Genomic DNA, 27,416 nt, shown 5'->3' on the forward strand with positions numbered 1-27,416 from the left:
TTTGCATGTAATCTCTTTTGTATATCTTTAGGGTCATTTGTTTTTCATTTCTTCAATAAGGAACCATTTATAGTGCAGTGAAATGTTTTGGTATAAAGTTATTTTCAGCACTGTAACTGAATAATGACTCTGGGCTCCCTCTTGTTTACAGATGTTGACTGAAGAATCTGCTTCTTACATTTTCCAAATTAAAACTGCTCACGAACGATATTATAGATAACCATTAGCCAAAGTCTAATAAAAATTCCTAAATCCTCAGCTGCTTTTTAAACATCAACTAGCTGCTGATCAGTTACTGGACAAAAATGTGTACTGAATAGAGCTCTTATAGCATCTCAGAATCTTCTCTTTCATTGATAACCAGTGGGTCAGCTGTTTCTGCAAGCTGGAAACAAAAAGGTTGCCTCTACTCATAGTACAGCACAGGCCCATGTACTCTTCAGCGTTTCTTTCCCTTTGAATAAGACCCCGATCCTCACATCCAATTTCTCCCTTCAATGGCTGATGTGGAACTAGACCTTTGGCTTGGAGAAATTACCAGCAGCCTCACAATGCAGGTGGGAAGAGGAAACTTCACTAAAAGCTCTTTAGTAAGCTCACATTAAAAGACTAGGATCTTCACAAGGGCTTTTAAGATTGTGACACACACACACACACACACACACCTGCACACAATTCTAGGCAGTATTGTTTTGCAGGAATTCACTGTCTAAACTACAAAGATAAATCTCATCGGTGTATTCAGCAGGTGAGGGAGTGATGGAGCAATCTATATATAATCCCTTTTGTATGTGTTCAGTCTCAAAATTTTTTTTCATTTTTTCAGTAGAACACCCTTTATAATCCAGTGAAAGATGTGAATCCCAAATTTTTGAAGTATAATTATTGTTGTAATTCAGAAAACATAAGAAGCAATTTCTTCACAGTAAACGCCTGTAAACTGCAATGTGATCGTGTTCGTGTGATCTGGTGCTATGATCTTGGTTTTAGGATAACTGCTTACAAAATAATTTCACTGGGGGGCTCAGGTTAAAATACTAGCTAAAATACAATTGTATATATAGTGCTCTATTTTTGCTTAGTGTTAAAGTAGCGCGTCAATTCCTCTAATACTGTTTGTAGAAGTCCGTATCAGAATCAGAACCAGAATCAGGTTTATTGGGGTGCTCAATTGCTTGGGATTGATCCTAGCTGTCTACATGATACACAAGACAATATGCAAGCCAGGGCAGGTGGATATGGAGAGCAAGCTTTTGCCCATTCAGCAGGCTTCCCCTCTCCAAGCAGCTGATGAATCCAAAGGAACAGAAGAGACCGATACAGTTTGGCACCAGCAGCATCACAGGAGTTGCCTCTCAGTGCTGAACTCAAAACGTAGGACTGTTTTAGGAACTCCAGCTCTAAAAACTGGAGTTTCAGTTTCTGGAGTTTTAACTCCCAAAGCCTTTCCCATGAGTGGGTATAGCTGCGGGGCAGTGGGGGTTTGAGATCTGAGTTTTCCTTCTCCTAGATGAGCTGCTAGCTATGGCTGATGAGCTCCATCTGCCCAAAAACGCCAGTAACCTGCCTTTGCCCCTTCATCTGTCGGTAGACATGGTTCCCCTCGGCTTAGTAGCTAAAGCACACGTGAGGATCAGAAACTGGACTTGTTTGCCAAAGGCTATCTAAGACACATGCCATTGCAAGTGTTTAATAGGTAATGGGAGCTTATCCCCAATACCTGCCCCAACTATGACAACCTTAAAGAATCAATTTCAGGTTTACTATCACTGTTTTATTTCACATAAAATTTGTTATTTTGTGGCACCAGTACAGAGCAAAGACATTAAACTACAAACATTATAAAATAAATAGCACACACAGAAAGGAATAATGAGGTAGTGTTCATAGGTTCATGGACCATTTAGAAATCTGGCTGCAGAGGGGAAGAAACTGTTTCTGAATCATTGAGTGTGGGTCTTCAGGCTTCTGTTCCTCCTCCCTGATGGAACTAACAAGAAGAGGGCATGTGCTGAGGGTCTTTATTGGTGAATCTTCAATCTTTCACTGCTGTAGTCAGAGCAATCTCACTGGCTCTCCACCTAGCCTTGGACCACTTGAACAACAGTAATATCTATGTCAGGCTGCTTATTAATTACAGCTCAGCATTCAATACCATCATACCCTCAGTACTAATCAACAAGCTTCAAAACCTGGGACTCCGTACCTCCCTCTGCAACTGGATCCTTGACTTCCTCATCAAGAGACAACAGTCAGTGCAGATCAGAAATAGTATCTTTTCATCACTAGCGATCAACACCAGAGCACCTCAAGGGTGCGTGTTTAGTCCACTGCTCTACTCTCTCTGCACCCATGAATGTGTGGCTGGGTACAGCTCAAACACCATCTATAAATCTGCCAATGGCACAACTGTTGTTGGCAGGATCCCATATGGTGGCAAGGAGGCATACAGGAGTGAGGTAGATCAGCTGGTAGAGTGCTGTTGCAACAACAACCTTACACTCAACATCAGTAAGACCTAGGAATTGATTGTGGACTTCAAAGGAAGTTGATGTAACACACACCAGTCTTCATCGAGCAGTGGGAAAGGGTGAGCTGTTTTAGGTCCCTAGGTGTCAAAATTACTTAAGTTCCATCCTGGGCCCAACATATTGATGCAATTACAAAGAAGACATGACAGCTGCTATATTTCATTGAGAGTTTGGGGAGATTTGATATGTCACTAAAGACTAGCAAATTTCTACAGATGTACCATGAGGAGCATTGTAGCTGGTTGCATCGCTGTCTGGCATGGAGAGGCCACTGTATAGGATTAGAAAAAACAGCAGAAGATTGCAAACTCAGACAACTCCATCATGGGCACTAGCTGCCCCAGCATCAAGGACATCTTCAAGGAACGATACCTCAAAAAGATGGCATCCATCATTAAGGATCCCCATCCCCGAGCCCTCTTCTCATTGCTACCATCAGGGAGGATCTACAGGAGCCTGAAGACACACACTCAACATTTCAGGAACAGCTTCTTCCCCTCCACCATCAGATTTCGGAATGGACAATGTACCTTATTTGAACACTCCTTCACCATTACTTTTGCTCTACTTATTTAATTTTATGTTATAATATACCAAGTTTCTGGAAGAGCACGCAACAGACGATCTCACCTGGTCTCTCAACATCACACTTTAGCCAAGAAAGCACCCTTCCTTCCTAAGGAGATTGAGGTAGTCGAGGCTCCTCCTCCACCCACACCGTCACGAAGCAATTTTTACAGGATCACTGTTGAGAATGTCCTGACCAGCTGCGTCACCATCTGGTGCAAGAATTGCAAGGCATCTGACAGCAAGGCCCTACGTAGGATTGCAAGGACTGCTGAGAGAATCACTGGGGTCTCGCTCCATCCATCTGAGATATTTATCGGGAACACGGCATACGTAGGGCCTTCCCATCCATCCAACAATCTCTTTGACACCCTACCATCAGGTAGGAGGTACCGTAGCACTGGGACAAGGACTATTGGGATGGGACACAGCTTTCTCCTCCAGGCTGTGAGACCACTGAACTCTCTGCTACCATCTAGGTCTCATTACATATAAAGCAGTAAACCGTAACATTATACCGTTTACTTTTTGATTTGTATCATAAATGTACCTTATTATTTGTTAACTTCTTTGGATTAATATTACTTTATGTGGTGTGTGTTGGGTATGTGTACTGTGTTGTGCATCTTGGTCTGGAGTAACATTGTTTTATTTGGTGGTATATATGTATACGATTGGATTACAATAAATTTGAACTTGAACTTGATATTTCCACTCAGTCCTTCCAGGTGAGGCGACACTTCACCTGTGAGTCGGCTGGGGTGATATACTGCGTCCGGTGCTCCCAATGTGTCCTTTTATATATTGGCGAGACCCGACGCAGACTGGGAGGCCGCTTTGCTGAACATCTATGCTCTGTCCGCCAGAGAAAGCAGGATCTCCCAGTGGCCACACGTTTTAATTCCACATCCCATTCCCATTCTGACATGTCTATCCACGGCCTCCTCTACTGTAAAGATGAAGCCACACTCAGGTTGGAGGAACAACACCTTATATTCCGTCTGGGTAGCCTCCAACCTGATGGCATGAACATTGACTTCTCTAACTTCCGCTAATGCCCCACCTCCCCCTCGTACCCCATCCATTATTTATTTTTATACACACATTCTTTCTCTCAATCTCCTTTTTCTCCCTCTGTCCCTTTGAATATACCCCCCCCCCCGTCTTTCTTCCCGGACCTCCTGTCCCATGATCCTCTCGTATCCCTTTTGCCAATCACCTGTCCAGCTCTTGGCTCCATCCCTCCCCCTCCTGCCTTCTCCTATCATTTTGGATCTCCCCCTCCCCCTCCCACTTTCAAATCTCTCACTAGCTCTTCTTTCAGTTAGTCCTGACGAAGGGTTTCGGCCTGAAACGTCGACTGTACCTCTTCCTAGAGATGCTGCCTGGCCTGCTGCATTCACCAGCAACTTTGATGTGTGTTGCTTCAACTGTCTATATGTTTGATAAATGTACAAGAGAATGTCTCATGGTCAGATTAGTTTCTATACTACATCTCTTAGATGAAGCCTAGCTCTGAGTCAGCAGTCTGTTCTTTTCACTGATAGTGCTGTTCTTGTCATAGTCATAGATTTATATGATCATGGACATGCTATAGGCCTTCAACCCAACTCATCCATGCTAACCAAAATGCCTTCCTGCACTACTCTGATTTGCCTGTGTTTGGCCCATATCCCTCTCAACCTTTCCTATCCCAGAGCACATCAAAGCTACGGAACCCAATGTTTGGATGATGATTTAGGCACCAGGCCAGATTGTAAAGGTCAGGGTATCGGGGCCCAAGGGAAGGGACAGACGGGTTCAGCTCACTGCTCTGCTCTGTGGATGGACTCTCTTTGTGGACTGCAGTTCAGAATACTATTTGCTTGCATTAATTGTTTGCATGATTTGTTTGTTTTCTCTACACATTGGGTGTTTGACGGTGTTCATTGTTTTTAATGGATTCTTTTGGGTTTGTTTCGTGGCTGCCTGTTCAGAGACAAATCTCAAGGTTGTATCATGTCGACATACTTTGATAATAAATGTACTTTGAGCTTTGAACTTTGACTCTAATTGTATCCACTTCTACCACCACCTTTTGAGTGAAAAACTTGCCCTTTAAATTTTTACCCTCTTGCCTTAAATCTATGCCCTCTAGTTTTAAGCTTTCCTGCCCTGGGGAAAAAAAACATGACCATTCACCTTATCTAAGCCCCTTTGATTTTCTGTCACTCCTCAGCCTCCTTTACTTTAGGGAAAATAGTCCCAGCTTATCCTGTCTCCCCTTCTAATTTAAGCTGCATTCCCAGTCCTTGCACACTTTTGAATCTTGTCTGCTCATACTCCGGTTTTTTTACATCTCTCCCATCCATGGTCAGACTTAATTTGAAGACAATGTTTAATATTTTTTGAGAATGCTGCTGCAAAAAGACTTTCAGAGCACCTCTGTAGACATGTATTTGTGCATATGACAATATGCTTAACTTTCTGAGTTTGAGATGCTAGTTCTTGCTTGTTACTCCTAGAACTCCTGATTAAAGTTGTCTAACAATCCATAATAGGTACGAAGGTTCTCCCAAAAAGTGAGAAAGGCCTTGGTAGAGAACAGGATTTGTAGGAGGCGTGCATGCTCCTTGGTCATGGTGCCACCCAGGACTACAGCCAAGTGTTTTTTTGTCAGGGAGTTGGTAGGGAGATATCTGTTTCTGAGTGTCTGCAAATTTTGGGATGTCAGCAATACTGGGAAAAGGGGCATTCCTGGAAATACTCAGCAAGTTAGGCTGTGCAAAGACTAACAGAATCAACATTTCAGATCTCTGAAATGTTGAGGTCTCTGCTCTGTTTCTGTGTTTTTGTTTTAGGCTTCCAGCAGCTGCTTTTCTTTTGATTTTCAGAAGATCGTCCATGCTCTAGTTGATCTTGAGGCGTTAAAGAAGATAAATGAAACCTTATCTCTTTGAATATGGAACTCGGTTGATCTTCCAAATGCATCACTGAGTTGAGATAGAGATTAATAGCAGACTGGAATCAATATGAATCTGATCCTGCAAGGGGAAAACAGCTAAGGTATACATGCAAAGTTGTTTTTGAGGTCATAGGTCAGAGATCTCAAGGAAGATTAAGGATATAATTTGAGTGTTGCCCTTCGGATGACCTCACAGGAAGCAGGATCAATAAAACCTGGTGGTTTCATGAGTAAGTAAGAATGCCTTCCTTCAGAGATAGTGCAAATTGCAACACAGATAAAGGTTGTGCATGAAATTTCTATTGCTGTCTCTATGGAAGTGGGGGAAGGGAAATTGGTTTATAATGATGAGAAAGAACAAACATTTCTTTCTAAAAAGGAATCCAGGCATCCAGAAAAGACTGAAACATTCCTTTTCTCTCGGCTATCGCAATTTTCAACATGATTTTATTCTAGGAATTGTGAGAATGAATTTCCAGCCAAGTATCCATGAAGTGGTGGTGGCATTTCTATATATATATATTTATATATATTATTTATTTTAGAGATATAGTATAGTATCCAATGAGCCCACGTTGTCCAATTACACCCATGTTACTAATTAACATACTAACCCATACATCATTTGGAATATGGGAGGAAACTGGAGCACCTGGAGGAAATCCATGTGGTCACGGGGAGAATGTACAAACTCCTTATAGACAGTGGACAGTATTGAACCAAGATTGCTGGTGCTGTAATAGTGTTGTAGTAACTGCTACTCTACCATGCCAACCCTTTGATTTGACTTGCAAAATTTTCTATGCTCTTAACTCTCTGCAATATGGCTTATTTCAATCAGCAGATAGCAATGCTGATGCAGGTAACTCAGTCCGGGAAATTACACTCTAATCCATTTCCCCTAGGTCTGATACACTATTGCACCTCCTCTCTCCTGACAGGAGCCATAGTCCTTAAACTCTCTTCCAACCGATCCCCATATCACTTCCTGCTACAACTTTCTTCTCCCCCTCCTTCAGTTTTCCTTAATCCCTCCATAAGATGCAGTAGCATTGTGGATAAAGTGCTGGACGAGTATTTAGAGAACAGGATTATTGATCCTAAGATGTGTTTGAATACCTGGTCAAGGCAGGTGGAGAAGCATTTAGAGGACTTCTTTGATTTGGTGAACTGAACCATATTCAGGGATTCATCCTCGGATCTGAATGAATATGACACGGCTGTTACTGACTTCATCAATGAATGTATGCCTTCGAGAACATACTGAGTCATCCCAAACCGGAAGCCCTGGATGAACCAAGAGATTCACAGTCTGCTGAAGGCAAGATCTGTGGCGTTCAAGACCAGTGATCCAGAACCCTACAAGAAGTCTAGGTATGACTTATAAAAGGCTACCGTGAGAGTGAAAAGGCAATTTTGTATGAAATCGGATGCACGATGGATGTTGCAGGGTTTACTTCCTAAAAGGCAACATCTTAAAACATAAATAGCAGCGACGCTTCAATCCCATAAGACCTCAACTTTGTTGTTTGTCATCTATATCAACGATCTGGATGATGTAGTAAACTGGATCAGCAAATTTACAATGACACTTAAGACCTGGGACATAGTGGACAGTGAGGAAGGCTATTAAAGATTGCAGTGGGATCAAAAATTGGCTGAAAAATGCCAGATGGAATTTAAGTGTGAGGTGTTGCCCTTTGGGAGGACAAACTAGGATAGGACTTACATGGTAAGTGGTAGGGCAACAAGGAATGCAGTAAACAGAGGGATCTGGGAACACAAATCCATAATTTCTTAAAAGTGGTGTTACAGGTAGATAAAGTCATAAAGACAGCTTTTGTTACATTGACCTTCATAAATCACAGTATTAAGTACAGGAGTTGGGATGTTATGTTGAAGTTGTATAAGATGTTGGTGAGGCCAAATTTCAGAATCAGAATCACGTTTAATATCACCGGCAAATGTTGTGAAATTTGCTGTCCTTGTAGCAGCAGTGCAATATAAAATTGTTAAATTAAATAAGTACAGTAGTGCAAAAATAGAAATGAAAAGGTGGTGAGGTAGTGTTCATGAGTTCAATGTCCATTCAGAAATCAAATGGCAGAGAGAAAGAAGCTGTTCCTAAGAAGGCATATGGTGCATTGGCCTTCATCAACCATGGGATTGAGTTTAAGAGCCGAAAGGTAATGTTACAGCTATATAGGACCCTGGTCAGACACCACTTGGAGTACTGTGCTCAGTTCTGATCACCTCACCACAGGAAGGATGTGGAAACTATAGAAAAGGTGCATAGGAGATATATAAAGTTGTTGCTTGGATTGGGGAGCATGCCTTATGAGAATAGGTTGAGTGAACTCGGCCTTTTCTCCTTGGAGTGGTGGAGGATGAGAGGTGACCTGATAGAGGGTGTATAAAAGGATGGGAGGCATTGATTGCGTGGATAGTCAAAGACATTTTTTCGTGGCTAACATGAGAGGGCTCTGCTTTAAGGTGCTTGGAAGCAGGTACAGAAGCGATATCAGGGTAAGTTTTTTACACAGAGAGTGGTGAGCGCGTGGAATGGGATGTCGGCGACAGTGGTGGAAGCGGATACAATAGGGTCTTTTAAGAGACTCCTGGATAGGTACACGGAGCTTAGAAAAATAGAGGGTTATGGGTAACCCTAGGTAATTTCTAAAGTAAGTATATGGCACAGCATTGTGGGCCGAAAGGCTGTATTGTGCTGTGGGTTTTCTACGTTTCTATGACTATTAATTTTACACACACTTTGAAAAGGAGAATAAAACTACACCTATGCAAATCCCCACAGCTTCTGGCAACCCTGTGGTCTCTATCTTGGAGGCCAATGTTAGATCTTTCAAGAGGAGAACCATTACAAGGCATCAGACCCTAAAGATGTACCTGCTTATGTACTGAAATCCCATGTCAACCAACTCCCTGGAGTGTTAAAGGATTATTTAGCCCCTTGCTTCTGCAATCTGAGGTTCCCACCAGCTTCAAAGGGGCATCAATCATATGAGTACACAAGAAGAGCAGGTGAGTTGCCTCAATTGCTATCTCTTGGTAGCACTCATATCTGCAATGAAAAAGTTCCTTGAGAAGTTGTTTATGACTAGAATTAGCTACTGCCTGAGCAAGGACCTGGAACCACTGCAGTTTTCCTAAGGTAGATGCAATTTCACTGGCTCTTCACTCGGACTTGAAGCACCTAGATAACAGTAAAACATACATCAAGCTGCTGTTTATTTGTTACAGCTCAGCATTCAATGCTACTAATCAACAAGTTTCAAAGCCTCTGTTCCTCCCTCTGCAACTGGATCCTCAACTTCCTTGAGAGACTGCAGCCAGTGAGGACTGATAATAACATCTCTTCTTTTCTTTTTCAGATATATAGAGTAAAAGAAAGGCAAGAGTGGACATAGAACCACTGGAAAATGTCATTGGAGAGGGAGTAATGGGGAACAAAGAGAAGGTGTACAGACTTAATAATATTTTGCGTCAGTCTTCACTGTGAAAGACACAACAGCATGCCAGAAATTCGGGGGAAGAAATGAGTGTGGCCACTACAGTATTACTAAGGAAAAGGTGCTTGGGAAGCTAAAATGTCTGAAGGTAGATAAATTACCTGGACCAGAGTAACCATACCAGGATTCGGAAATAGGTTGCTAAAAAGATTGTGGAGGCATTAGTAGTGATCTTTCAAGCATCACTAGATTCTGGAATGGTTCCACAGGACTAGAAAATCACAAATGTCACTCACTCTTTTGGAAGCAAAAGACAAGAGATTACAAGCCGGTTAGCCTGATGGCTGGTAAGATATTGAGAGTCTATTATTAAGGTTGAGGATTCAGAGTATTTCCAGGCACACAATAAAAGAGGCCAAAGTCAACATGGTTTCCTTAAGGGGAAATCTTAACTGACATATCTGCTGGAATTCTTTGAGGAAATAACAGGCAAGATAGCTAAAGGAGAGTCAGTGGATATTATTTACTTGGATTTTCAGAAGGCAGCTAAACAAGGTAAGTACTTATGGTATTACAGGAAAGATACTAGAGTGGACAGAAGATTGGCTGACTGGCGGAAGGCAAAGAGTAGGAATAAAGTGGTTGACTACTAGTGACTAATGGTGTTCTGCAGTGGTTGCTGTTGGATCTGGTACTTCTCATGTTATATGTTAATGATCTGGATGATGGAATTGATGGCTTTATAGCCTTGATTGCAGATGGTACAGAGATAGGTCAAAAGGCAGGTAGTGTTGAGGAAGTAGGGAGTTGCAGAAGAACTTGAGAAGATTAGGAGAATAGACAAAGAAGTGACAGATGGAATACAGTGTTGGGAAGTGTATGGTCATGCACTTTGGTAGAAGGAATAAAGGTGTAGATAATCTAAGTGATAAGCAAATTGAGAAATCAGAGGTTCAAAGGGACTCGGGAGTCCTAATGCAGAATTCTCCAAATGTTAAGTTACAGGTTGACTCAATAATAAGAAAGGCAAGTTGAAAGTTAGCATTAATTTTGCAAGGACCAGAATAGAAAAGCAACAATGTAATGCCGAGACTTTATATGGCATTGGTCATATTTGGAGTATAGTGGGCAGTTTTGAGCTCCATATCTAAGAAAGTATTTACTGACATTCAAATGGTCTAGGGGAGTTTCTTTTAAAAGAATGATCCTGGGAATGAAAGGGTTAATGTGAGGAGCATTTGATGGTTCTGGGCCTATACACTCTGGAGTTTAGAAGAATGAGGGGGGATCTCATTGAAACCTACCGAATAGTGAAAGGCCAGATAAGGTGGATGTGGAGAGGATGCTTCCAATAGTGGGACCATCTAGGATCAGAGGGCTCAAAGCTGCTGCAAGGTGAGAATGGGGCATTTGCTTATGTATTCTCTCTCCACTACTACCCCTACCCACTTGCTGCTCAAGATGCAACAACTGGGCTGGTCGAGACGGGTATAGCTGGGAGTGCTGATCAAACTCACTTGTTCAGTCACTGAGTCAGTGAATATTTGGAATAACCTGCTCAGAGAGATAATTAATAATAATAACATCAGCTTTTTGTGAGCAAAGTAATTGTAAGGTATTGATAGTAAACTGTAAGATCTGCTTTGAAATCTCAGTTTGACTAACAAAACTCAATGTTCTTCCAATCTATCATATTCCATTAGAATAGAGAAGGGAGGAATATGAAATTGAACTGGACGGTGGAATTTGATTTGAATATATTCATCCTTCATCTGATGACACTGCAAGTTTCAAATTAAATATGATTAACAAATGAAAGATGGATTTAGTTTATGTGCAAGAAAATAAAATGACACAAACAAATATTTTCAGAATTTTATTCTAATTGGTACATTTTCTTAAAGAAACATGTCCCAGGTAGGCTGAGTAATGTCTGAACCACACTTCCTACCCCATATTGCAGTTGGTACAGTTTGATAGAGCATTTGATCCAGAGTTTATGATTTTCACCCACTGATACCTTCATCTAACAGCTAAACATGTACAGTTAGTGAAGAAAACGCTCAGAAAGTAGTATGTGAGTGTAATCGTAAAAGGGAACCAACCATTAAGGCATCAGTCAACATACCTGAAATGTGACTGCCTTTAGATTCATACATTTACAAACATGAAAGTTACCAGGATTCAGAGGGAAAAGAAAGAGCTGCTGTTTTCATTCCTAGTTAGCAAATGCCAATAATGGTTTGTTTTCAGTATAGCATAATGAAAATGCTACAAGCCTTGGCTCATGATTTTACAGCATATTTAAATCAATATTTTGGTTGCTTCCTTTGTGAACTAGTTTGCCTAATTGGTGATTATAGCTGAAAATAAGACTGCAAATAGCCATTACAGGCTTGAAGTTGCTGGGTGTGAGTTTTCACTTTGGATTATGTGGGATTTAAGGCAATTTTGCCTCTATGATGGGGCTTCACTGGCATTAGGAGGACTGGGCTCAACTGAATCAATTGCTGAACTAGAATCGGAACCAGAACCTGAGCCATCATCAATGGGAGGTGTTGGGGTGTCATCATTAAAATAGGGATTGTAATAATTTGAAGGATCTTCAAAAATACCTGGAGATGCCCCCCTGGAAATTAACGGATAACAGGAATCAGGATAAAGGAGAAAACCGCTGAACGTACTGTCAGTATCCTGATCTGCATGCATGCCATTGAAACTAGAATCCTTCACTTGTAACCATATCTTGTCCCCTGCAACAAGATGTATTATCACAGTTTGGGATGCTTGATCCTGGGTAACTCTGTTGGCTGTTTTGATAATTAATTTACGATTTTTAAATAGTCCCAGTTTAACAGGATTTGTCAGTATTGACAAATGATAACTAAATACATATGTTCCATTAACTGGGGCTATGTAAACTCCAACTCCAGGATTGAAATGCCCCTGGTTGTTGTAGAAGATTACAGTGAATGGTATCGGGAAAAATGGATTCGGTAAACCATCTTCAGCACTTCGCCCAGCAGAGAAAGCTGACTGGATGGTAGGACCACATGGACCGGGAGGTCCTTCTTCACCCTCTTTACCCTGCTCACCTTTGACTCCTTTTTCACCAGTATCTCCCTTCTCGCCCATTGGCCCTTGATCTCCTTTGTCTCCTCTAGGTCCAATTGGTCCAAGATTGCCACGTTCACCTTTTTCTCCATCCTCACAGTCACAAATACCTGGATTCCCTTGGTTGCCTTTCACTCCTTCAACACCTTTGTCTCCTTTCAGTCCAGTGCTTCCTGGTTCACCTTTGAGGCCAGGTTGCCCAATCAAGCCAATTTCACCCACATCTCCCTTTTGACCACGGAAACCTGTTTCTCCTTTTTGTCCTTTATCTCCTTTCATGCTATGGCAGTCAGCTGGACATTGACCAGGAACACCTGCATTTCCCTTAGGACCTGGGAGTCCATTAGTACCTGGATTACCCCTCAGACCTAAAATCAAAAATTGGAAAGGTTATTAATAAAAGATATTCAGAAAGATATTCAAAAAATACTCTATAAATTCTCTGAAGGTAAGTAAATTATCTTGCGAAATTTGTGGCTTAATTGTTGTTATGTTATATTCAAAGTATTTCCAGCTGACTCCAACCCTCAAAGTTAAATTCTATAAGGAAAGAAAAAAGATGCTAGGTGATAGGGGTCACAAACAAGTATAAGAAATTGACCGCAAAATTGAAAAGCAAGAATAAAATGTGCGGATGGTGTAAATCTGAGACAAAAACAAATAATACTGAAAATACAAAGGTACTGTGGAGAGAGAAACATGGTTAACATTTTTGATCAATGAAAGTTCATCAGAAATTTAACCTTCCACTGAACCAGAAGGAACCATGGGAAAGAGAAAATCTATTGCGGTATTAGAATAATAAAACTCATGGGGTGAGTGTAGCTCTTCATTGCCAACTGTTACTTTTCCATTTCTACCTTTGTGCCATGTACATACATGAGTAATTTCCAAAAGTATCCACTTAATATCCTTTTATACCCTGAAGGAACAGTGGAATTGTTTACACCAAGCTCTCCAAACCTTTCAGCTGAGTGACAGAAGAAGAGGAAACTCCATTTTATCAAATATTTCTTTGTTCTTTATTATCTATCACGACTTACACTTCCACCTATAGACTACTCAGTCACACAAATCATTGTCAGTGGCAGCTTTTATCCTTCTCCCCAGATATGACTACACTTCTCTTAGCCCATATAAACAGAGAGCTAACATTGTCTTTACTAGGGGATCAATATTGTATCAGATAATAGGTTTGTTAAACCGTCATGTTTAACTTCCTCCTAAAGGTGCTGACATCTTCTGAGTTCCACGTGGATTGACATCTGTCAATTACTTAATGGTTATTTTTCATGATAAAACCAACAGTAAAAAAGTGAGAATTAATTAGGCATTTCAGTAGTATACCTCTTCTGCCTTGAAAGCCCCGGCGTCCTCGGATCCCCTTGAGTCCCATCATGCCCCTTGGTCCTCGAGCTCCTTTCTGCCCTGCAATTAAAAACAAGTAAATCAAAGTAAAATAGCGTAAATTTTTAAAAGCTCAAACTTGGTTTCTAAAGGCTTTTCCTTAAGAATGTTAAAATGCAAAAGAATACGTGACATTTGTAAACAGATCATGGAAAGTGATGAAATCTGGAAGACTGCAGGTCTGGTTTCCATGCCTAAAGTAGAATATAATTGCAATTGAAGGCATGCAGCAAAGGTTCACCCAAGTGATTCCTGAGATTACAGGTCTGTTATATGAGAAGAGATTAAGCAAACTGAACCTATTTTCTAATGAGTACATATGAGAAGAAATTTTACTGAAGATACAAAATGTTTGTGTTGTCTGAGAGGAAAAATGTTTCCTTGGTGGTGGTACCCCGAAGCAGAGATCAGAACCTCAGAATCATGGATTGGTCATTCTGTAGAGAGATCATAAGAGGGGTACGAAGGAGGCTTAGGTGCTATATTCAAGACAGTAAATTATATTTATATATTAAGGGGATCAAGGACGATGGTTAAAGATAAAAGATCAGTAAGAATCTTAGTGAATAGTGGAGCAGGCATGAGTATCGAAGTCCTAAATCCTGCTTCTATTTTTTAACTTCATAAGGACATTTAAGAAACTCTTAGAAAGGCACATGGGTGTAAGAAAAATGGAGGGTTATGGTCTGTGTAGGAGCGAAGGGATAGATTAATCATTTAGGTTTATATAGGTCAGCACAATATTGTGAGCTAAAAGGCCCATACTGTACTGTTCTACAGTATGTTCTATGTTATGGCACAACATGGCTTTCCTAAGGTCAATATAATTCATTAAAGGGAACTACTCATTCTTGTAGTTATATTTATGAATTCAAATGATCAATTTATATTTATATATAATCATAAATACTCCTTATTGTTAATATGGATTGGGAATTTCTGGTACTGTATTAATACAGTTATAGTTGGAATTAATGAAAAAACAGGTGAAATATCTGATTTTTAATATATAATGTACTATAGATGGAAAGTTTTCTTCTTACTCAGGTTTGTCAATGAAAAACATGAAAAAGCTGTAATTATTCTTTGGTGGTAGCACAAGATGGGAGATAATAAATGCTTTTTATATACATTCTGACTTCTGACAAAACAAAGAATTGTAAGAGCGACAAATGTTAACTTTCCCAATAATGACTTAGAATCCCTTAGAGTGCATAGATAGGAAAGGCTTTATAAAATACATCCAGAAGAGTTAATTTGAGCCAATATGTAGGTACAGTGCCTACGCCTCAGAAGTTTTCATGTTTTATTGTTTTACAATATTGAATTAATTTGGCTTTTTTGACACTGATCATCAGAAAAAGTCTCTTTTGTGTCAAAGTGAAAACAGATCTCTACAAAGTGATCTAAATTAATTACAAATATAAAACACAAAATAATTGATTCACCCCCTTTAATTTGGCACACCAAATCATTACTGGTGCGGCCAATTGGTTTTAGAAGTCACATAATTAGTCAAATGGAGATTACCTGTGGGCTTTCAGGCTATTTCAATTGATTGTAATAAAAATACACCAATGAATGTGGGTAATATCTTAAATGAATACTTCAGAATCAAAATCAGGTTTATTTTTCGTTGTTTTGTGTTGGCAATACTGTGCAAAACATAACAATCACAATATGATACAAAAGAATAAGTAAATAATGCAAAAGAGGAATAGTAAGATACTGTTCATCGGTTAATGGACCATTCAGAAAATCTGACATTAAGTGTGAGTCTTCAGGCTTCTGTACCTCCACCTTGATGGTAGAAAGGAAAAAAATGTGTGGTGGTGAATTTAATATTTCAGTAGTATTTGAGTAATGTTGTAAATATGTTGTTTGATTAAGCATTCTTTCTTTGTTTACATAATTTATTATAGGTAATATGTAAGTTGTATTTGAATGGCATACGTCACTAAGCCCCCAAGTCATATGTGAGCACCTCACTGCAAGTAAAACTAAGTAGACAAGTAACCCAGCTCCTGAATTTCAATGAATTTCTAGAGTTACAAAACATAACAATGAGGAAGGTTTTAAACAATCCCAAGACAAATACCTACCTGTTGAAGTGCAGTATGTTTCTCTTCAGAAGTGGAGAGAGACATTTGAGTTAATAAAAAGGCAAAAAATGGACAAAATTAACAAGCAGTATGGCCATGGATTCATTTAGAATGAGTACTGGGTTGTAATAATATATTTTTAAAAAGCAGAAATGGCTGGCACCATTGGAAAGATAGAAGTGTTTGATTGCACAACACATAAATGGATAATGTATACTGAACAAATTGAGCAGTATTTTCAAGCAAATGAAGTCGCCAATGAAAAACGAGTACCAGTGTTGCTAAGTGCAATGGATGGAAAAGTATACAGTTTGCTTAAAAGTTTGACTGCTTCAACCAAACTAGCCAAAAGAGCTTTGCTGATATGGTGAATGTAATGCAGGAACATTTAGAACCAAAATCATTGTTGATTGCAGAATGCTTTAGGTTTCATAAGCAGAATCAAAAGGAAGGGGAGTACATTTCAGTTTATGTGGCTGAATTGAACAAATTGTCCACGCATTGTCAGTTCAATGATAGGCTTAACAATGCACTGAGAGATCATTTAATTTGTGGAGTCTTGCAAAATGAAGCATTCATAAACAGTTCCCAATTGAAGCACAACTCACATTTCAAAGCACAGTTTAAATTACTGTATCAATGGAAACAGCAGCCAGAGACTCAAATGAGTTGCAGTCAGGAATAAAAGTGAGTGTGAACAAAATTTCTATGTCTAAACAGAAACTTGCCTGGTTGAACAAATTGTATTACCATTGTGGCAGAGGCTCGTGTACACCAGATTAATGCAGGCTTAAAGGTGAAACTTGCAGAAAATACAACAAAGTAGGGCGCATACAAAGAGCATGTAGAGCAGACAAAAATAAATGGACTGCACAGGGAAGAGATAAAGAGTAAAAAGTCAACTTGCAGTTTCAAAAAGAGCACGAGTCTGCATGCTGTTCATGAAAAATCTGATAATAATGAGTGACACAGGACTGAGTAGTCTTGAAACATAGAATGTAAAAACTAACAATAGATAAGCAATATGGCTTACACCAGAAGTGAATGGCAAATTAAGTTGGAATTGGACACTAGCTCAGCTGTTTGTCATTCCACAAAATAAGTTTGAACAGCATTTCAAAGATACTGAATTGAAGCTTGCAAATATGAGGCGGAGCCACCAGTTGTGAAGGGTGGTAACCGACGGATTGGGATGCCAAAGTGGGGATGTGTATACTCATTCTGAGAGCTGCACTTTAGCGTACACATTTTGTGAGTGTGATGCAAAGGAATACAGCAGGCATCATGAGTTAAGGTGCTCAAAAATGGCAGCTTGCAGAGTACATACTCTACGGTTTAAAGTACGTGTTGTTTAGCTGGTACCCATCTTTTATATTTTGCATAGTGTGGGAATTAATGTGGAGATATTTCAGGGAGAGGTTTTACCCAGATATATCTGTCAGGATGGCACCTATTGAGATCAAGCAATATCAGGTTGAGAACCCCAATGATCAGAGCCTGCCCTTGATACTGATACGACCATTCATAAGCCCTTCACCCTTGGGGGGCGCCCTCACTTAAAGTCACATGTGGGAATTCAGAATTTTGGTGCAAGCTCGAGGAAATGGTTGAAATTCACCAGATGCACCCCAAAGATATACATGTGCTGGTAAAGGTGAAGTGCCCGAGGAATGTGTGAGACAACATGGCCCAGAAGGTGCGGGGCGGTACATGGGTAACTACTGGGAATACTAGCAATGAAGAAAGATACTGTTCTTTTAAAGGGGAAGTGAGGTAGTGACTGGGGAGATGTGAGAGTCACTGGAGAACGATAATAGCAGTGATTCAAAAAGTTCAGACAGCTTTGGATTATGTAGAACGTAAATATCGAGTGTATGAGGAGTATTCCAGGTTGGATAATCCAGGGAGGAACAACCAAGTCTTCCTGAAAATGATGAAGGAAGGCCTGAGCTCAGCCCACCAGGAAGTTTTAGATTTAAGGATAACAGTGGGGTCATAGAAACATAGAAAACCTCCAGCGCAATACAGGCCCTTCGGCCCACAAAGCTGTGCCGAACATGTCCTTACCTTTGAAATTACCTAGCGTTACTCATAGCCCTATTTTTCTAAGCTCCATCTACCTATCCAGGAGTCTCTTAGAAGGCCTTATCATATCCGCCTCCACCACCATCGCTGGCAGCCCACTCCACACTCTCACCACTCTCTGCGTAAAAAACTTACCCCTGACATCTCCTCTGTTCCTACTTCCAAGCACGTTAAAACTGTGCCCTCTCATGCTAGCCATTTCAGCCCTGGGGAAAAAGCCTCTGACTATCCACATGATCAATCTCCTCTCATCATCTTGTACACCTCTATTAGGTCACCTCTCATCCTCCGTCACCCCAAGGAGAAAAAGCCGAGTTCACTCAACCTATTCTCATAAGGTATGCTCCCCAATCCAGGCAACATCCTTGTAAATCCCCTCTGCACCTTCTCTACGGTTTCCACATCCTTCCTGTAGCAAGGACACCAAAATTGAGCACAAATGGGGTCTGACCAGGGTCCTATATAGCTGCAACATTACCTCTCAGCTCTTAAGTTCAATTCCACGGTTGATGAAGGCCAATGCACCGTATGCCTTCTTAACCACAGAGTCAACTTGCATAGCAGCTTTGAGTGTCCTATGGACTCGGACCCCAACATCCCTCTGATCGTCCACACTGCTAAGAGTCTTACCATTAATTCTGCCATCATATTTGACCTACCAAAATGAACCACCTCACACTTATCTGGGTTGAACTCCATCTGCCACTTTTCAGCCCAGGTCTGCATCCTATCAATGTCCCGCTGTAACCTCTGACAGCCCTCCACACTATCCACAACACCTTCAACCTTTCTGTCATCAGCAAACTTACTAACCCATCCCTCCACTTCCTCATCCAGGTCATTCATAAAAATCATGAAGAGTAGGGGTCCCAGAACAGATCCCTGAGGCACACCACTTGTGACCGATCTCCATGCAGAATATGACCCATCTACAACCACTCTTTGCCTTCTGTGGGCAAGCCAGTTCTGGATACACAAAGCAATGTCCCCTTGGTTCCCATGCCTCCTTACTTTGTCAATAAGCCTTGTATGGGGTACCTTATCAAATGCCTTGCTGAAATCCATATACACTACATCTACTGCTCTACCTTCATCATGCGTTTAGTCACATCCTCAAAAAATTCAATCAGGCTCGTAAGGCACGATCTGCCTTACACAAAGCCATTCTGACTATTCCTAATCATATTATGCCTCTCCAAATATTCATAAATCCTACTTCTCAGGATCTTCTCCATCAATTTACCAAACATTGAAGTAAGACTCACTGGTCTATAATTTCCTGGGCTATCTCTACTCCCTTTCTTGAATAAGGGAACAACATCCGCAACCCTCCAATCCTCCGGAACCTCTCCCATCCCCGTTGACGATGCAAAGATCATCACCAGAGGCTCAGCAATCTCCTCCCTCGCCTCCCACAGTAGCCTGGGATACATCTCATCAGGTTCCAGTGACTTATCCAACTTGATGCTTTCCAAAAGCTCCAGCACATCCTCTTCCTTAATATCTACATGCTCAAGCTTTTCAGTCCACCGTAAGTCATCCCTACAATCGCCAAGATTCTTTTCCACAGTGAATACTGAAGCAAAGTATCCATTAAGTACCTCTGCTATCTCCTCTGGTTCCATACACACTTTTCCACTGTCAAAAGAAGGTTGACCTACTCTGCGATAGTTTCCTGGGCCAGTGAGATGGACCAAGGGAAGTGCAAGAGAAGGTGGCTACAGTGGATGCTGCTGCTGTGATGTCTCCGAGGGTTTGTTTCATTTGCCAGTGGCCAGGGCACAAAGCAAGGAATTGCTGGAATAGACGTGTGAGTGTAAAGGAGTTTATATGCTACAGGTGAGGCCTGTTGGGACATGGTTGGAGGCAGTGTCCAAAAAGCGGGAATGAAAAACGGGTGAACGTCACAGCAGACACGCAATCTCTCACCCCACTGGCGCCCAGTGTGACCAATGTGAATAGCGATCAAATCATAGGATTAGTAAAGACGGCTCCTACGTCAGAAAAAGATGTGGCAGTGGTCCCCACTTCCAGCGCTGGTAACTCGCGGATGTACACAACAACATTGTTAGGGGGACGGTAACGCGATATGTTAGTGGACACAGGGGCATCAGTATCGATAACTGACCTACCCTTGCCAACAGCCGGACAGGCTATTTATATTAGGGGTGAAGGAGGGAAAACAGTGAAAGCAGAAAGAAGCCAGTCGCAAATCGGGGGAGTGCAGCTTCCAGTGTATTTCTGAGTCTGTCCAAATAATGAGGGCATTATCCTTGGGATAGACATCCCAAGGGAAGCAGGGGCCGTTACAGACTCTGGAAAAGGAGAAATAATATTGACAAGTCAGGGGCAGTGAATGTGTACAATCAATAGAATAGACAATCTGGCCAACATAGTCGCAGTTGCCCTGATCATTAGAGGCTGGAGCCAGTGGTTCCCGGCAGCGTGGGCTAGACACAAACTGGACTATGGTCGAGTAAAGATGAACCCAGTTAAAACAGAGGAGCATCTGCATAAACTCCATAAGCAGTACCCTATAAAAACTGACGCACTGACCGCTGTTCAGGGTAAAGTGAAGGCACTAAAACTCCTGGGGATACTCAGAGAGACTACAGCAACTACTAACTCGCCTATATGGCCAGTAAAGAAGCCCAATAGATCGTATCCATTAACAATAGGCTATACTGCCCTTAAGATCTTGCCGAGATTGCATCCTATAGTGGCGAGCCCTGTAATGATTCCGAATGGCTTGTCTCCAGAACACTAAGTTTTTTCAGTCCTGGATATCACTAATGGATTTTGAGGCTTTCCCTTAGTACCTGAGTCCCATGACCGATTTGCCTTCACCTTGGGTGAGCAGCAATATACACAGCAATATTCCCCCAGGGATTGCACAATAGTCCAGTTATTTTTCATGTCAACACGCGTACAATATGCAGATGATCTACTAATCATTTCGGAAGCTGAAGCAGGTAATTTAGGGGAAATGACGAGTGTTGTAGAGATACTGTGAGACCAGGTGGCAGTAATTAAAGTGGAAGCTCGCCAGCAAGGGAAGAGTAAGGAGCAGAAAGGAAATGAGTGGGCAGACATCAGTGCGAAAAGGGTAGCAGAGGAACAAGAGGCAATCGAAATTGCAAGAGTGCAGGAAGAAACGATGGAAGCCAGTTTAGTAAAATTATATGAAGAAGTGGAGAACTGGTGGAGAAAGGAGGAACCAGATAGGAGCTGGACACATGGGGAGGAGGGAGTGGTGGTACCACCATGTATTAGGCAGATACTACTGAAGTTACATCATGGGGTGACGCATCAAGGGAGGCAGAGCATGATCGTGACCCTTCAGCAGGACTGGTGGTGGCCAGGGATGGGCAGAGATGTTGAGAAATTCTCTCGCCATTGTATCAATTGTGCCAACCATAATCCTGGTAAGGACATAAAGCTACAGCTAGCTGATCAGCCACAGCCAAGGGGACCCTGGGAAAATATCCAGATGGACTTCATGGGGCCCCTACCCAAAAGCAGGGGGAAAAGCTATTGTCAGGTAATTATGGCAACACACATCAAAGTTGCTGGTGAACGCAGCAGGCCAAGCAGCATCTATAGGAAGAGGCGCAGTCGACGTTTCAGGCCGAGACCCTTCGTCAGTCCTGACGAAGGGTCTCGGCCTGAAACGTCGACTGCGCCTCTTCCTATAGATGCTGCTTGGCCTGCTGCGTTCACCAGCAACTTTGATGTGTGTTGCTTGAATTTCCAGCATCTGCAGAATTACTGTTGTCAGGTAATTATGGATCACTTCACCTGGTGGGTGATGAAGAAAATGTGCCCACTATCAGGGATTCCACAACAGTTCCACGTGCCCTACCACCTTCAGAGTTCAGGAATGGTAGAAAGGCTCAACTGAACAATCAAGAACGCCTTAGCCAAAGCTATGGCTGAGATGGGAAAGACATGGTTTGGTGTGTTACCAGGAATCCTGATAAGATTGCGGGTAACGCCAAACTGCATGCTGGTTTTCAGCCCCTACAGAGTATTGATGGAGCAAGCAATGCAACTCCATTATGGGGTAACTACAGGTTGTGGAGAGCCTGGGACTTACAGGGATAGAATGGCATAGCATGTGAAAGGCCTTTGTAACCAACTTAAAAGTGTTCAAGGACCAAGCAAAACAACAGCAGCACATTGCTGATCAGGGAGAGCCAGACGGAAGGGAGATAGAACTTTCATAGCTGGGTGACCATGTCATGGAGAGGGTGCTGCCTGAAAGGACTGCGTTTGCTCCCAAATGGATAGACCACAGATGGTACTTCCGACAAGCGACACTTGTGTCTGTGTGCAGACTCGGCAAGGCAGCCACTGGAAACACTGGACTCAGGTAAAACCATACAACTCACAGACAGAGCAGGGGATCAAGTGTACCCAGTAACCATGTAATTACAGAGAATGTAAGAGATGAACACCAGCCGGCCACATCAGACCTGACCACAGCTGATGAAAGCATACCCACAGGAAACGCAAAAGCAGAAGAGACTGAGAACATGACTAGCATGCTAAATTGTGATGGTGATGGTACTCTGTAATGAAGGCTGGTTGCTGAAGGTAGCTGATTAGTTGAATAGCGTAGAACAGAAAAGATATTGGGGAAAGTAGATCGGGAGGGATTTAAGTTAAAGCAGAGACAACAAGTTCCACAAATTCGATGGCATTTCAGACTGAGAAAGATTGCACACGGTATCTGAAGGCAGTCACCCCCAGCCTGAATGCGGAATGAATACAAATAAGCTGGGCCCTTTCAGCGATTGGCCAGCAATTATCTGGACAGTTTGGAAAGGGATGCCACTGGGGAGAGGTCCTTGCAGTCATTCAAATGGAGACCACCCTCAACCCCTTCCTATACATCAATGAGAGGGCCTGTGAGCCTCATGCACTTACCTTGCTGGTGCCCTTGGAAAGAGTTTTAGCCACCAGAGAATGAAGGGGTGAAGACAAAGAATGTGATTAAGCTGCAATCGGCCAGCAGGGGAAGAACGAACAGGAATTCCAACAAAGCTGGATTTCTAAAGACTGTTGTTCAAATTTCTGGAGCAATCTCACTGCTTAGCATTTTGTCGGTGCAATTAGGGATGATAGGGTAGATGTAGAGGCACACAAAATAATTGGGGGGGGGGGAGTCCAAGGCAGGGCATTTTTGCTATCCTATTTGAATAGCTCCTCCTTTAGGTTGGCCTTTCCTAACACAAATTTATTTTTGTCCAGGAGGGCCAAGAGGAAGAACAGTTAGAGTGATTTTTGGGTTTAGGACATACACATTTAGCATTTCTCTCTGGCTACCAGTCTTCACATCTGAAAATGTATTGTGCATTTCATTTGGAGTGCAGCTCTGAACAATGGGTTCCTAAAAGCTGTGAATCCCAGTCCAGATAATGGTGATTAAAATTCATTTGGATGTCTGTGGTGGGGAATCAGGCAGTGTGAAAATGTTGTATGTAGTTTCAAAGGAAGCATTGTCCATACATTGTAAATATGGAATTGTCCTTTGATGCTTGGCACATAAAATATCGAGCCCCACATTGGGCCAGCGAGACCTTTCCACCGAAAGCGTCTCCATATGATGCCTGCTGTACCTTGTTTGGTCAAATAAAGAAGCTGCTTTGTATCTACCAGTAATTTTCTCCGGTGACTTCATTCACTCAACAACAACACAAACTGTGCAAAAGCAAACAGAAAGAAATGATAATAAATAAATAGGCATTATTTGCAGTATTTTGACTTTCAGTTTCTTGTACGTATAATTTCAGTGAGGGCACTAATCATTTTTTTTAAGTTTGATGAGTATAGGCTCAATCTGTGTAGTCCTTGCTCTTAAAATAATATTTTCCATTCTAGTAATCAACCTAATGAATTTTCAGTGAAAATATATGCCATTTCAATTCAAAGCTGCAAGTAATATTCTAGGCATGGTGTGCCAAAACCAGAGTTGTAGCAAGATCTCCCCATTTTTGTACTCTCCAATACAGACAAACATTGTATTTGACTTCCTTAATATTTGCTGTATCTGCATGCTAACTTTCTGTATTTCATGTATAGACACCCAGATGCTTCTCTACCTTTCTGTATTTAACAACATTCAGCCGTTGTTTTATTTGTCCAATGTGGATAACTTCAGATTTCCCTCCGTCTGCCAAACTTTTGTCAGCTCTCTTGTTCTATCCAGTTTCTGGTGGAGGGCTTGCATTCTTTTAAACTATCTTCCTATCTCTCTGAATCATCAAAGTTCAAAGTAAATTTATTATCAAAGTACATATATGTTACCGTATACAACCCTGAGAATCATTTTCGTTTGGGCATACTCAATAAATTCATAATAGAATCAATGAAACACTGCACCAACTTGTGCATTCAGCTAGTGTGCAAAAGACAATAATCTGTGCAAATACAAAAAGAAGGAAATAATAATAATAAATAAATAAATAAGCAATAAAAATCAAGAACCTGAGATGAAGAGTCCTTAAAAGTGAGTCCGTAGGTTGTGGGAACATTTCAATGATGGGGCTATGAAGCTGAATGAAGTTATCTCCTTTGGTTCAAGAGCCTGATGGTTGAAAGTTAATAACTGTTCCTGAACCTGGTGGTGTGAGTCCTGAGGCTCCTGTACCTTCTTCCTGATGGCAGCAGTGAGAAGAGAGCTTGTCCTGGGTGGTGGGGATCCTTGATGATGAATGCTGCTTTCCTACGACGACGTTTCATGTAGATGTGCAGAATGATGGTGAGGGCGTTACCTGTGATGGACTGGGCCATATCCACTACTTTTTGTAGGATTTTCCATTAAAGAACATTGGGGTTTCCATATCAGGCTATATTTTCGACCACACATCTATAGAAATTTGTCAGAGTTTTTGATGTCATGCCAAAGGCGGGAGGAGAAGATGGCAGCGCGATGCAGCGCGTGCAGCTCTCCGGTGAAATAATATCGTATCTGTTAAATAGAGGCCATGGACAATTCTGATTTGATGGAGACAGACGTGAGAAGCACAGAGGAAAATCTGGAGAAATTTCTGAAATGCCCGGTTCGTTGCCGCTGCTACCGTGCGATCGAGAATCTCCGAAGGGAAGGCCCCAAAATCCCCGGCTTTGCCTGCTGCCGGCGACTGAGGCTGGGGTCGAAGCATTCGGCAGAGATGGTGCTCAGCACTCGGTGTCGGAGGGCTAATTGGAGCTCGAAGTTTTCGGACGACTCACAGTCGGACTGTGGTCGGGCACGGCAGTGAGAGTTTTCTTCCTTCTCCCGTCTGTGTGAGACGTGGGACTTTCCAGAGACTTTGAACTTTTTTGCTGTGCCATGGCCTGTTCTTCATCAAGTTATGGTATTGTTGCACTGTTGTAACTATATGTTATAATTATGTGTTTTTTGTTCATTTTTCAGTCTTGGTCTGTCCTGTATTTCTGTGATATCACACCGGAGGAATATTGTATCATTTCTTAATGCATGCATTACTAAATGACAGTAAAAGAGGACTGCGTGTCCTCATAATCTAATCAAATCTCCGCAAATTCCTAAAGAACTAGAGGTGCTGCCATGCTTTCTTCATAATTGCACTTATGTGCTGGGTGCAAGACAGGTCCTCTGAAATAATAACATCAGGGAATTTAAATATCCAGTACACAGTAAATACCAGGGTTTTAAGGAGAGCGAATGAACTCTGGGTACAAGTCTATTGGTCTCTAAAGGAGCAGCACAGATAGTTAAGGTGGTGAAAAAGGTAGCTAATGTGATGCTTGTCTCCATTGGCTGTGACAGAATATAAGTGCTGGGGCATCATGTTACAACTTCATTAAAAATTGGTCAGACCACATAATTGGTAATGTGTGCAATTTTAACCACAAGATTATAGGAAGGATGTTGTTGTGCCGGTGGGGCTATACAGGAGATACCCCAGGATATTGTCTAGATGGGAGTTTACACAAAAGGAGAGGCTGGATAGGCTGAGTTTGCTTTCCCTTAAACTGAGGAGACTGAAGGATCACCTGGTACAGACATGGTTGGGAGTCAAAGACATGAAGGTATAGGTTTGAAGTCAAATTCACACAGGATGATTAGAATTTGGATTGCACTGCCTGAAGAGATGGCTGAGGCAGATACTCTTACAATATTTAAGAAGTATCTGGACAAGAGCTGCCAAAGCATAGGAGGTTACAGACATAATACAATAATACAGGTATATGAGATTAAGTGATAGCATGGAGGACAGATGAAGGGCCTGTTTCTTGTAATACAACTTGAGGTCCCCGTTATTCTACAATCCTTTGTCAGAGGTCAACACCCCCAGCAGACGTGTTGCTTTTTTTTCCATTCTCCTTCTCCTATCTATTCTAGCAGAGCAGTTTTAATAGTGCGTCTCTCAAACTGACATTTTTGAAGTCTAAGTAGGCCATTTGATGATGGATAGAAATAGTCAAGTTTAATTCTGTCCTATGCTGGAAATGGGACTGAACTAACTGCAGTACTCTAATTGAAATTAATTAAATCAAGGCATCACCTGTAGGCCAGGACAATGCTTATCTCCAAGGTCATTTCAGTTAGTAAGATTCATTCTATAGACCTACACTCTATTTCAAGAAGGTCAGGCAATTCTGTATCAGATGGAATGTACTTTAAATGACACAATTTTAAAATAAAAATAAAAATAACAAGGTTAAATATAATAAAGGAAAATATTAATTACTGATCTGCATATTAAGGCTTATTAACTAGTTATTTCTTTAAAATTATCTTAAGTAACTTAAAATGCATATGGGGAGAAATTTGTTTCTGATCGTTAACAAATACATGTGTAAATAATGGAACTGAATGTGCAGAAGTAACCATACCCAGTACATTTGTGAACACTGAATGCTGCTGATCAAAGTGAATTCCACAATGCAACAATTTTGTTACGATTGCTCATCAAGGCAAAAAATAATAAACACAAACCTTTTATCCCTCTAAAACCATTTGAACCTCGGGGTCCTCGTGATCCTTTGATTCCTTTCATGCCAGTTGAGCCTGGTTTTCCTGCCACAAAAATATCGGTAAACTTAGTATAAAATATAACTTTTGAAACATGAAACCATAAAAAATGTAAGGACTCAGTCTTTCTCATATTACATTCTATTACAAACTGCTAAAACTTAGAACATTAATTAGAAAAAAAACTGCACATAA

General features: G+C 41.4%; 1 protein-coding gene across 3 annotated transcripts in view; it reads right to left on the minus strand.

Moving 5' to 3' along the window:
• Positions 1-11,454: 11,454 nt before the first annotated feature.
• Positions 11,455-27,416, minus strand: part of LOC134344857 (inner ear-specific collagen-like) — an 86,060-nt gene continuing 70,098 nt past the window's right edge. For all 3 annotated transcript variants that reach the window (XM_063044964.1, XM_063044965.1, XM_063044966.1), the window contains 3 exons: positions 27,186-27,266; positions 13,971-14,051; positions 11,455-12,991 (listed from right to left, as the gene is read on the minus strand). In XM_063044964.1, the coding sequence (XP_062901034.1) occupies positions 11,967-12,991; positions 13,971-14,051; positions 27,186-27,266 (1,187 nt within the window). In that variant the 3' untranslated portion in view covers positions 11,455-11,966. The remainder of the gene's footprint in view (positions 12,992-13,970; positions 14,052-27,185; positions 27,267-27,416) is intronic.

The sequence above is a fragment of the Mobula hypostoma genome, chromosome 4, assembly GCF_963921235.1.
Source record: "Mobula hypostoma chromosome 4, sMobHyp1.1, whole genome shotgun sequence".
In the NCBI taxonomy this organism is placed as follows: Eukaryota; Metazoa; Chordata; class Chondrichthyes; order Myliobatiformes; family Myliobatidae; genus Mobula; species Mobula hypostoma.